Below are 12,339 nucleotides of genomic sequence, written 5' to 3' on the forward strand. Positions count from 1 at the left end.
GGGAGCATCAAAGACTACTCTCAAAATGTTCAACCCAAGGACAGAAATACCAGTGACAGTTAACAGACAATTCTGAGGGTTCTAAGAGAACTAGGCAGGATATTTCTTCAGAGCAGCTCATCATACTTGACTGCATAAAGGGCAAAGGCATAGTGTTGTGCTGTGTAGAGTGATAGACACCTATTAGCCCTACCTAGATGTTGATGGCAGACTAATTAATCCTCAACCAAGTACTAAATACTATTTCTAGCAATGAGCAGCTTGTCAGCTTGCATTATGTCACTAAAATAAAATACTACCATTCAAGTCAGGCTTTTCCAGTAACTCTTACAAAGAGTAGCTCCTTAGAAGTGAAGTTCAGATAAAAACAAAAACATTAGGCTTGTGGACCAAGTGCTGTGACCTATGTAGATGGACCTTTTTGGGACCATGTCTCAAAGGGAGACAAGGGAGATAAGACAGCCCCTTTCTCACGGCACTTTTTCAGCACCAAATGGGCCTTTTAAGAGTTATGTAAACACCTGAGAGCCCTTTCCCCAAACCATACGATGACAATAAAACAAAATGAAACAAACAAAAAGGATTATACAGCACAAGATCCTTCCTCACTTTCTATTCCTAAATAGAAGCAGACTCTTTCCTTGGCCAAGAATTGGACAACCTTAGAACAACTCACCATCATAGTAAAACTTGACATTCTCTGGAAGAGGTTCATATGGTGGAGCAAATACAGGACCTTTATGTTCTAGGAATTTCCACTTGATGCCTTCAGGATAGCGCTCTTCTTCCCACCTTTAAAAGACAAAGTACAACCTCATTTAGTGATCACTTCACCTAATATAGAGATTATCACCTATTAAATGCCAAAATAATTATCTGCTCAACTGATTGGTGCTCTGGAATGACTCTCGGCCCCACATTCAAGGCCTGGGTCAAAAAAAGCCAGAATCCTTCACTTTGTAAAAGCCAATACTCACAACAAATATGATGGAATAATCAGGTGAATGGAGGAAAATACATTTCAGCAGTTTAGTCCAAAGATATTGAGTACATGAGATCATTATTCAGCAATAAGTAGGGGATATGGACATGGAAACAGCTGTTTTATCACAATGATATAACAGTAAGCCACAACGGTGTACATGACAGAGGTATTATTTATACAGCTGATACACAGGAAAAGGCCTCCTGGGAATGGAGATGCCAGGTGAAGGTGTAAGGGAAAACAACCCTTTGAGAAAGTACACAATGACTATCATCCCATGTAATAGTTCCCTAGTATCCTTCAAATACTCAGACCATATTAAAAACATCCCTATTATATCCAAAAAGTATTTTATAGACTAGGATACAATTAAGGACCACACACTGCAATTGGTTGATAGGTCTCAAAGTCTTTCTTTCTCTAGAATTAGACAAACCTTCTCACCACCACCACCACCATTTTGTTTTTTAAAGAGTCAGTCAGTTGTCTTACAGATAGAATAAGATAAGTCAGTCAGTTGTCTTACAGATAGAATAATTTAAAACTTCACAGATTTTAATCTTTGGTATTCCTATCTTAAAATGAAAAGTCCTACAGTTCTACAGAATTATTCAGGAGGCCAGTTATGCATATTCTATTACTTCCTGTCATCTTCCAACGCCAATGTTTTAAAGTTCAGAAACATCAAATAAAAATTACATGTATCAAACACTGTGCTGTAACAATAGCATTACTATAAAACCAAGGTCAATATATATGGTCAAATAATTTTTGACAAGGGTGCTGATTATTAGGAAAATGTAAATCAAAACCATGAGATAGCACTCTCACCCACTAGGATAGCTATTCTTAAAAAACAAAAACAAACCAGAAATAACAAGTGTTGATAAGGATGTGGAGAAACTGGAACTCTTGTGCACTGCTGGTGGGAATGAAGCGGGTGCAGCTGTAGAAAACAATATGGCGGTTCTTCAAAAAGTTAAACATAGAATTACCATATGATCTAGAAACTTCACTCCTGGGAGTACACTCAAGAGGACTGAAAGCAGGCATTCAAACAAATATTTGTACACAAATGTTCACAGAAGCACTATTCACAACTTCCAAAAGGTAGAAACAACCTAAGCATCCATTAACAGATGAGTGGATAAATAAAAAGTAGTCTATACATACAATGGAATATTACTCAGCCTGAAACAGGAAGAAAATTCTGACATGCTACAACATGAATGAACCTTGAGGACATTTTCTTAAGTAAAATAATCCAGCCACCAAAGGCCAGATATTGTGATTCCACTGATACAAGGTACCTAGATTAATCAAATTCACAGAGACAGAAAGCAGAATGGTAGTTACTGATGGCGAGAAAAGGGGGAATGAAGGAGGGTTATTGTTTAAAAAAGAGTTTCAGTTTCGCAAGGTGATGGGAATTCTGGAGACAGAAGGTGGTGGGGATCACTGCACAACAAAGTGAATGTATTATAATACCACTTAACTGCACACTTCCCCCAGAATCTTTTACTCTCCAAATCAGAGAAAATACGTATGTATGGATGGATGGATGGATGTGTGTACGGAGGTGAGAGAAACTGCAAGAAGCCTATCTATAGCAGTCACAGAGTAACTGTATGGGGATCCAGAGCACCATGTTTTCCTTTATCCTAGAACTTGGTTCCATTCTTCTCATCAACTCCACTGTTTTGTTTTCGTTTTTTGGTTTTGGCTGCGCAGCACGGCTTGTGGGACCTTAGTTCCCTGACCAAGGATCAAACCTGGGCCTACAGCAGTGCAAGTGCAGAGTCCTAACTACTGGACCGCCAGGGAATTCCCAACTCCAGTGCTTTTTAATTAAGATTCCAACTTTTTATAATTCTTTCTATTCCGTCACATTCATCCTGAGGGCTCACGGTAACTTCTTAACCATTTAAGCAAATTAAGAGATGCACTCAACACTAAACCTCAGTTTAAACAGAAAGAAAGAACATAACCTATGACACATGCTGATATCATTGGATCAGCAACTACTACTATACAAATAAAAATAGTAGTGTTGGCCTTTTAAGGCCCCCATCAATGGTTCACCAACAAAGTTAAGAAAAACACGTACTTAATCACACTTAACACCATCAACAAACTCCCCAGTTTCTAGATATTCTCATGAAGAATCATCTGTTTAGAATAAACATGGGACTTATGTTCCAACAGGCCAACCCTGACACAAAAGTACACTCAACTCAAAACAGCACTGAAACCCTATATATAGCTACAACGAGTAACAGTTAAAAATAGGGGGAGCTGGGACTTCCCTGGTGGCGGAGTGGTTAAGAATCCTCCTGCCAATGCAGACGACACGGGTTCGAGCCCTGGTCCGGGAAGATCCCACATGCCACAGAGCAACTAAGCCCGTGTGCCACAACTACTGAGCCTGCATTCTACGGCCCACACGCCACAACTACTGAGCCTGTGTGCTGCAACTACTGAAGCCCACATGCTCTAGGGCCCATGTGCTGCAACTACTGAGCCCATGTGCTGCAACGACTGTAGCCCATGTGCCTAGAGCCCGTGCTCCGCAACAAGAGAAGCCTGCGCACCACAAATGAAGAGTAGCCTCAGCTCGCCGCAACTAGAGAAAGCAAGTGTGCAGCAGCGAAGACCCAATGCAGCCAAAAACAAACAATTAATTAAAAATAATAAAAAATAAAATAAATTTAAAATTTTTAAAAAATAGGGGGAGCTGGTTTTAATAGGTTTCTATGAATGAGCCTGAGCATTACTGCCACCACTTGTAACATTGTTTCTATGGAGAAAATGTGACACAGTAAAGAAACCCACAGGGATCCCGACCATTTTCCCATTCCCAAAATTACCAAAGAGGGAGAAAAGGCTCAAAGTTGGCTGTTTTTTGGCAGGATGAACAAGTCTATGACTCTGGGGGGGAAGCGAAAGATCTACACATTTACCAAACTGGTAAAGGGTGTTAATTCTTTTAGTGAGATAGCAAGAGAGGTAGTAAAAATGAGAGTATCTGCCATTTAAGTTCACTGACTAGGCTCTCAGTGACAGTCACTGAGGACTTGACCACCGACTTCAGAGTCTAACAGGTAAGCCTACAGTGACAGCAGGAAAGGGCAAGCGATAGGTTAAGAGGCCAGTCATTCCTGTTCTCTACTTATAAAAACTTACAGTGGTACCTTCAAGCATTGTGCTTAAGAATGCACACGATTTAACAACCAGACTTGAGAAAGGCATGCACTGGAGGCTGTAGCAAAGATTACTCAGCCCCAAACCTACCATCTTCAATGGTCCCACTTAAACCAAAACAAGAATAAAAACCATAGGTCACAAATCTCTCAGAATTAAAGTGTGGTAACACTGACAAGAATTTCAACCACAGAAGCAAAATCAGGCTATTAGACCCTTCAAGGATACCTAATTGCACACACAAAAGGCTGGACTAGAAAAAGAGTACATCTGCTTCCAGGCCCAATAAGAGCCAGGGCTCCAAAGGAAGGGGGAAGGCAGCAGAGAGCCTGTGATGACAAAGAAAGTACCTTGTTCACTCAACAAACTTACTGAGCACCCTACCACAGGACCCAGAGACATAACAAACTTGACGAATTACTAACTCACCACTCCCAATAATAACCCCTGATTTATAGAATCACTTAATTTCATCTTAAAAAAATTTTTTATTAAAGGTCATAAAAACCTTTCAAAATTCCATCACTAAAAACTTTGATTAATTTCAAAGGAAAAAAATGAAATAAAAATGAGGAAAATAAAAACACATGTTCTTTAGTTTTCTGACCGACACCAGAAAGGCCCAGAGTTCCTTTGCTCTGTATTTTTCCTTTACACTTTCCTTTTTTAACCCCACATATGTCCACACCAACAATGCCGATTGCACAGCTGTGCTGAGCCTTTCTGCCACTGCAGCTCTGCTCCTCTCAGCCACCTCTCTGGACACTGATGTTTCCCCTTTGCTCAGAAGTACTGGTGAGATTACTGTTCTCTATTACAAAAGCCATAGAGTAAATGCATACCAATGGGTCTGGAACTCTACATATCAAACTACAAATAGTGGATACCTCAAAGCTAGAAAAGAAAAATGGGAACGGAAGAAAGAAGGAAAGGGAACAGTCATTTTTTTCTAACTCGTATACCTCTGAATCATTGGAATTTTTTCAACATAAACACAAATCATGTATAATATAGATGTAATGGCTAAATAATACAAAGTTTTAAGAACAGCCAGTATAAAAAATACAAGTTTATTTCAAAACTCTAAACATCTAGAAATAACCTGTTATTGCTAAACTGTCCTCCATTGAAGACTGTCTGAATCTTCACTCCCCACAGTGAAGAAGAATGCCTGTTTTTTTCTCATATTTACAACCCTAGATGTTTTGGTACTTACTAATCTTTCCTAATCTGTGACACATTAAACAAAAAGATGTTTCATTTATTATTTTTCTTTGCATCTTTCTTTGCTACTTGTGAGGTTCACCATATTTTAAGATGTTTGTTAATCATTTATCTTCTTTAATGAGTTGCCTTTTCCTCATTTTTCTATCAGACTATTCCTTTCATTAACTGTTTTAAAAGACCTTTTTTTTCATATTAGGAATCTTAGCCCATTGTAGTACAAATATTTTCCTTTAGGATTTTTTTTTTAATGGCATGAGTTTGTTGATTTGCCATATAGAAGATTTTAATTTTATCAAATTTATAAATATTTTCCTTATGGCTCTGCTTATATGTCTTGCTTCAAAAGGTCTTCGTTATTCTACAATTATAAAAATATTCACCCAGGTTTTCTTGTGGAGGTTTCTTTTTTTTAAACAAATAGGCAATTTCCCCAACAAGATTTATAGAACAATCCATCTTTTCCCCTCTCATTTTAAATGCAACTTTATTCATATGCTAAATTTCCATATATATATATATAGGACTTCTATAGTTCAACAGGGTGGGACATAGTATTGAGATCCAATAGGGTAAGAGGTAGTTAATGTTCTCACTAGGTCCTGCAAAACTTATTTCAGAATGTTATTCCAGAGAGATTCTTTTAAGTACTTCCCTCCTCCCACAAATATCAAGCTATTCATTTTAATACTCAATATTCTTGTTTCATTAGGTTGTAGAATAAAAGAGCTAACATTTTAACCCAGTGCTGAAATATTACCATTTCCACTTTTGTTCCTCTTCTTTCTTCGGCTTCTTTTTCTTACTATCTGGCTCAGGAACTTTTTTATCTTTATCTTTATCCTTATTCTTGGGTTTTTTCAATTTACCATCCTACAAAGAAACATGGTGAGAAAGCACTTAAATAAGGACCAATTACACTTCTGGAAGTAGTTTTGGGGAGCCATTAGACAGAAAAACTGGAATCATGGAATATGAGAACTGGAGAAGTTCCTGAGTCCAATACTCTCAATTTGACAGAGGAATAAAAATTTATTGGTACTTTTCTCTAAAGCGGTATTTCCTAAAACTCCCAGACACATTGATTACCTGAGAAAGTAGTTAAAAACATTCATTCTGTAGGAGAAAAGCCTGGGAAATTGTATTTTTTTAGCCTCAGTGGAGTTTGGGACAGAGTAATCCCAGTGTATTATCCTCACTTATTTTAAAATCTACTCATCTTTAAACCTCTTCTAATACCACCAAATAACAGGTACAGGAGACTTTTAATGTATTAAATATACAATTTGAAAGGAAATTTCTGATTGAGCCTGGGGGGGGAAATACTTTATTACTGCTATTTGCATACACAAAGTCATGAAGCAGTAAGCAAGTAAGTACTTGGGAAGCCCTACAACAATTACCAATTCCCATGATAGTATTTCTTTGAACTGTAACCCTAGATGAGCTGTCACAGTAGCACAGAAAAAGAACAAACATAAACAAGTATAATCCATCAATACAGGTGATAAATCTCAAAACACACACACACACACACACACACACACACACACACACACACACACACATCCAGACAAAAATGTGCTATTCAACAGGTGGGGGTCCTGCTTAACAGAATCTAAACTCTTCTGAAGAATATTTTCCTTTGTCCTAACTATTCAATATAATTTAAGTCTTTATTCAGCAAGTTTTATATAGCTATGAAAAATGGTTTTGAGTCATCTTACAGTCAGTTTCAGAATGGCAGAACTTGAAAGAACTTCATAGTTTGGTTTGACCTCTTCCAGTTATAGTCAAGGAAACTCTGAAACAGGTTTTGTCACTTGCTCAAGGTCAAAAAGCTGCTATTGACTATGATGAGAGCCCAAGTTTACCAGAAAAATAACAGAATGTGACTCATGGGAATGGCTGGAATATATAAACATTCTAGGACTACACATGATAGGATGGTAATCAGATAAACTCAGGGAAAGCAAATGGCCTCCAGTGTACAAAGAAGGGGAAAGGCTACAGTACTACACATAGTTTAAAATAGGAATGGAGAATATAAACGTGTAAGTATGTCTGGGAAGAGAAAATACTAGAGAATCTCATTAATTTAGATAATGTTTACTGTTTAGGCTGAAACACACCACAGGAAAAGGAAATGTTTTTCAGTTAAGACATTCTCTAAACAACTTCTGAACAGGCATGCAGATGGTTTCATCAGGAAACTACTGGCTACATCGTATGTTTTCAAGCCTGAGAATGGGATTATCAGTCACTAGGAGACTTCAGAACAATTCCCAGAAATGAAAAACACCATAGCCAGCAAGTGAGGTTTAATGACTGATCTTGCCATCTGGGGTCCCTACCACAATAAGACTGGGTATTAATTTAGTCTTTCAGCCTGCTTTTTTTTTCCCTCCCCTGTAGGGAGAGGGTTGCTAAGACAATTAAATAAATGAAGTCAACCATTCTTTCTCCCAGATGGTTTTAACAGTTATTACAAACCTCTGTGAAACCCAGAGAAAGGTATTATTTTACATAAATGCAACATAAGCATAAAGGCAATATAGAACGCATGGAGAGCTAAAGTTTTACATTTCTTTATTGACTGGTCTGTACTGGTAATCTACATGAAAGTGGAGTGACTATCATACTCACTACTCAACATTTCACTCTCGATTCCTTGAGTTGGCTCTTATACACTTGAGCTTCTGCCAAGAACAAGCTAGTTGTCAGAAAAGCTACAATTCCCTAAATGCAGGCCCTGATCATCTCTCTACGGCTCACCTACTCATTCATATTCTTAATATGATTTCATTAAAGACACTCCTTCTGCCTTCTTGTGGATTTGGAGGATCAGCAAAGTTCCACAGGAAGGAGGATAACATGGCAGCTAGTGTGCTGGCTCTGGAATCAAACCACATGGGATCAAATCCCGGCTTTACCACTTGGTATCTGTGTGGCTTCAGGCAAATGATTTAACCTCTCTGTACCTCAGTTTCTGCATGTGTAAAATGGAGATAATAGTAGCAATATTTATCTCTAAGGACTGTTGTAAGGATTAAATGAAATGATACCTATAAAGCGTGAAGAATAGTACCTGGTACACTGTAATCATCTAGTACATTTAATTTGAATTATTAATATTATTACTATTATGATAGATTACACTTTTAATATTCACTGCCCCTTACTATCACTATCTTTACTGACGATACTTCAAGCTATAGACTTTATACTTGTGAATCCATTTTGCCCAAGACAATGGCTAAACTCAAATGCAGCAAAGCTAATAACTTACTCAACCCCTTCTCTTAGGAGACTGCAAGATTAAGACCCCTGTGAATTTCTGACATCTTTTTCTTGAATTACTCGCCCACAGTTTTTAGTCCAAGAAATAGTGTCAAAAGAAGGAACCATATTAGTATATGTTAAATCTACCACAAGCATCAAATAGAACCCTTAGGAAAGCACCTGAATTGAAACTGAGATTTTAAGGAAGGTTATAAGCTAGGAGAGAAAGAAAAGAGGAAGAGTATATGTGTTCCAGACAGAGGGAACAGCATGTGTTACATAAAGCCCTGAAGCACAAAAGAATCTGGTGTGGAAAGAAGCAAAGGAGGTCTGTGAGGCTGGAACAAGGTAAATTAGAGAAGAGGCACAAGATGCAGGGGCCAGATCGGAAGAAGCTGTAAAGAGCTTGGATTTAATCCTGTATCCAAGGGACACCCATTTAAAGGACTTTAAATAGGGAGAGTTACCCAAAATGAGTGACGAGCAAGCTTTGTTAGATATAAGAAAGCACTAGAAAACATTCCTAGGGAAAACTCTTCTGGGTTGTAAGCCAAAGTATGATTTATTGCTAATACTTCCCCTGTATGTATGAAGAGAGCACAGTTTCTCCAAGAACATGTCAGTTGGCAGCATAGCTATAGGTAGACACCCAGGAAGGCTGAGATCTTAAAACTAACAGTGCCGCAGCCACTGTAACACACTTAAGAGTTTTTCCCAGTGTTTCCTCTACAACAGAGCAATAAATTCCTCAAACCCATTTGGCCTTCAAAAGTTATTTTATGGAAAACTCCCTATTCCAAACTCAAGCCCCAAAGGGCCTAAGTCTCTTTACTAACCTCTTCTTCCTCTAGTTTTCGTTTCTTCTCTTTCTTGGTATCTTCTGTTTTAATTTTCTTAGGTTTATAATCAGCACTAGAAAGGGGAACATGAATACGCAGTTAACACAATTGTGACTCAGTAGTTCTCACCAATAGGATTAGGACTTCCAAACTCTTCTTGGCGGCCTCCAAGGCAGGCGTGGCTGCTATTACTCTTGGCTGGGCATTCTACAGTCAAGAACAGGAATGGAGAAAGTAAAGGCGGCCAGACCAAGGACCAATAGTTATAGTCCTCTATAGAACAAAACAAACAACTTTATACTACACGCAGGCCTGGAAGGGAAGTGGAGTAGAGGAATACATACAAACATAGACAACACTAGAAGGTAGAAATCTGGGAAGCACACACACAGGGCAACAATAGCTACCACAAAGTAGTAACTGGAAAAGAAAGGGGAGGAAAGAAATTCTCTATGAATTCTGAATATATACAAATGAGCTCATTAAGTATTTCCCTCCTCCCTTTCCATCCATCTTCTACCATAAATCCTTTGTAGATTCCCAAAACATAATAAACTCTGCAAGATTGAAAATAATGAACAGGATTTAACCGCAATGACTGAACCTGAGAAAGAGGTACATATAAGTCTCAAATAACTGTTTTAAGTAAGAGCAATTTTATTACTTCTATACATGGAAACTTCACTCAGAAGGTACGAACAGGCACAGATCCTAGGAAAAACTGCTTCAGCAATGAAAACTTATCTGTGGTAGGTGATGATAAACTTAAAGTAACTTAAATAATTTAAATATTCTTTGTGAATTCTGGATTATTTGAAATTCCAACAATAAATATGCATTACCTTTTTAATAAGAAAAAACGTAAGAAAAGTGTAAATATATATACTCCATTTAAGCCTCAGGCACACTACTTATTTATTTAAGAAACGCTATTTCTCATAATTCAAAGAGAAATCAGTCACCCAGTCTATTAATCACAAATTCCTAATGAGTAAAAGTCAACTAATGCAGTTGTTCTGTGTATTATTGTCTAAACGACTCCTTTTTGTTAAAAAAAATTAAATTAATAAGAAATACTCACTCATCCTCGTCTCGAGGTCTCTTTAATGGCTTTATATCCTCTCTAGGAGGAGCAAAATAGCCATCATCTTCAGGTTCATCTTTAATCAATGGTGGACTAAAGAGAAAAAAATTGCTAGTTAATGAGCGGTGGAACATCTACATTATATCAAGTAATGCAAAGTAGCGGGAGGTAGCTAGTGGAAGGATAACAACATACATGTGTACACATTAAAAGGTTTTCCATGAGTACTTTTTCTCACTTAATTCTCACTACAACCCTGTGAGGTAGACAGTATTGATCTCAATTACAGATGAAGAGGCGATATCAAGGTTCGGGATCCGGACTCCTTATTCTCAGGATTCTTTCCACTACATCTTAGCTATCTGTGCCAACGGAACCCACACCACAACAGGAACAAACCTAAGTTGTTTCCTCCCCTTACTTGAGGGGTCTGTGTATCTGATCCCTCAAGTGATGTGAACTGATTATTCTAGTGCTCCAAAAGCTAAAATATAGCTTTCACAAAAAAAGGAATAAAAATGTATTCCCCAAACTTGAGGCCCAAAACAAACTGAAGTCATTCTAAGCCAAATCTATTCACTGTTCAACTTCCTCCTTTGGTTTACTTACTTTATACACAGAAGAGTACCTTGTCCTATTTTTGTTAAGATTCTGCCTTCTGAATATAAAAAGATGATTCTGTTAGATGACTATCTTGAACCAAAAAGAGGAAGGAACAAGTTAAAAAACCAATGGGACCCGACTTCCCTTGGTGGCGCAGTGGTTAAGAATCCGCCTGCCATATATGCATGGGACACAGGTTTGAGCCCTGGTCCGGGAAGATCCCACATGCTACGGAGCAACTAAGCAACTAAGTAGCCTCACAACTACTGAGCCTGTGCTCTAGAGCCCAGGAGCCACAACTACTGAGCCCACGTGCCACAACTACTGAGGCCCGCGTGCCTAGAGCCCGTGCTCTGCAACAAGAGAAGCCACCGCAATGAGAAGCCCGTGCACTGCAACCAAGAGTAGCCCCCACTCACTGCAACTAGGGAAAGCCCGCGTGCAGCAATGAAGACCCAACACAACCATAAATAAATGAGTGACTGAGTGAATGAATGAATGAATAAATAAATACATTTTAAAAAAAAACAACCACCAATGGGACCAGCAATCACCACAGCCTGGGATATTCCCTGGCCTGGCACATCTTGTTGGAACTGCACTGCTCACAGCCAGAGGCATCTACAAAGCTAACTAACTCAGCACAGGGAATGGCCTCCAGACACAAAGCCACTCATCTCTAGGGGGGCCAAGGGATAAGCATCCAGATTTAGCTGCCAAAGAAAGGATATTCACAGGGTTTCAATGCTGTCCCCCCACTCCCGCCCCCACCCCAAGCATACTGGATCCCCTTGCTTGCAAATGAATTTGAATGTTTAAACAGATTAGCTTTCTTTCCTTATTTATGCACACTCCCCAAATGCTGACCTCTATAGCTGTTTCTCCCCACGACGGAAACCACTGACACAGCCCCAAGTGTCCAAAATCTCCAAAAGCTTTGCACCAGAAAGAAAGAAATGCTGCCATTTACCCAACTAGTTAAGTAAATGCTAGATCCTAGTACTGTCATGAGTGAAGTTAAAAACACTTGGGAAGGGCTTCCCTGGTGGCGCAGTGGTTAAGAGTCCGCCTGCTGATGCAGGGGACATGGGTTCGTGTGCCCCAGTCCGGGAAGATCCCAC

At 38.8% G+C, this 12,339-nt stretch overlaps 1 protein-coding gene across 1 annotated transcript in view; it reads right to left on the reverse strand.

Moving 5' to 3' along the window:
- TOP1 (DNA topoisomerase I) overlaps nucleotides 1–12,339 on the reverse strand; it is an 80,183-nt gene that overhangs the window by 21,303 nt on the left and 46,541 nt on the right. The window contains exons 6-10 of the mRNA XM_060123854.1: nucleotides 10,613–10,708; nucleotides 9,529–9,604; nucleotides 6,171–6,283; nucleotides 677–792; nucleotides 127–130 (exon numbers count right to left, since the gene is read on the reverse strand). Of these exons, the coding sequence (XP_059979837.1) occupies nucleotides 127–130; nucleotides 677–792; nucleotides 6,171–6,283; nucleotides 9,529–9,604; nucleotides 10,613–10,708 (405 nt within the window). The remainder of the gene's footprint in view (nucleotides 1–126; nucleotides 131–676; nucleotides 793–6,170; nucleotides 6,284–9,528; nucleotides 9,605–10,612; nucleotides 10,709–12,339) is intronic.

This window comes from Lagenorhynchus albirostris, chromosome 15 (assembly GCF_949774975.1).
Source record: "Lagenorhynchus albirostris chromosome 15, mLagAlb1.1, whole genome shotgun sequence".
Taxonomy (NCBI): domain Eukaryota; kingdom Metazoa; phylum Chordata; class Mammalia; order Artiodactyla; family Delphinidae; genus Lagenorhynchus; species Lagenorhynchus albirostris.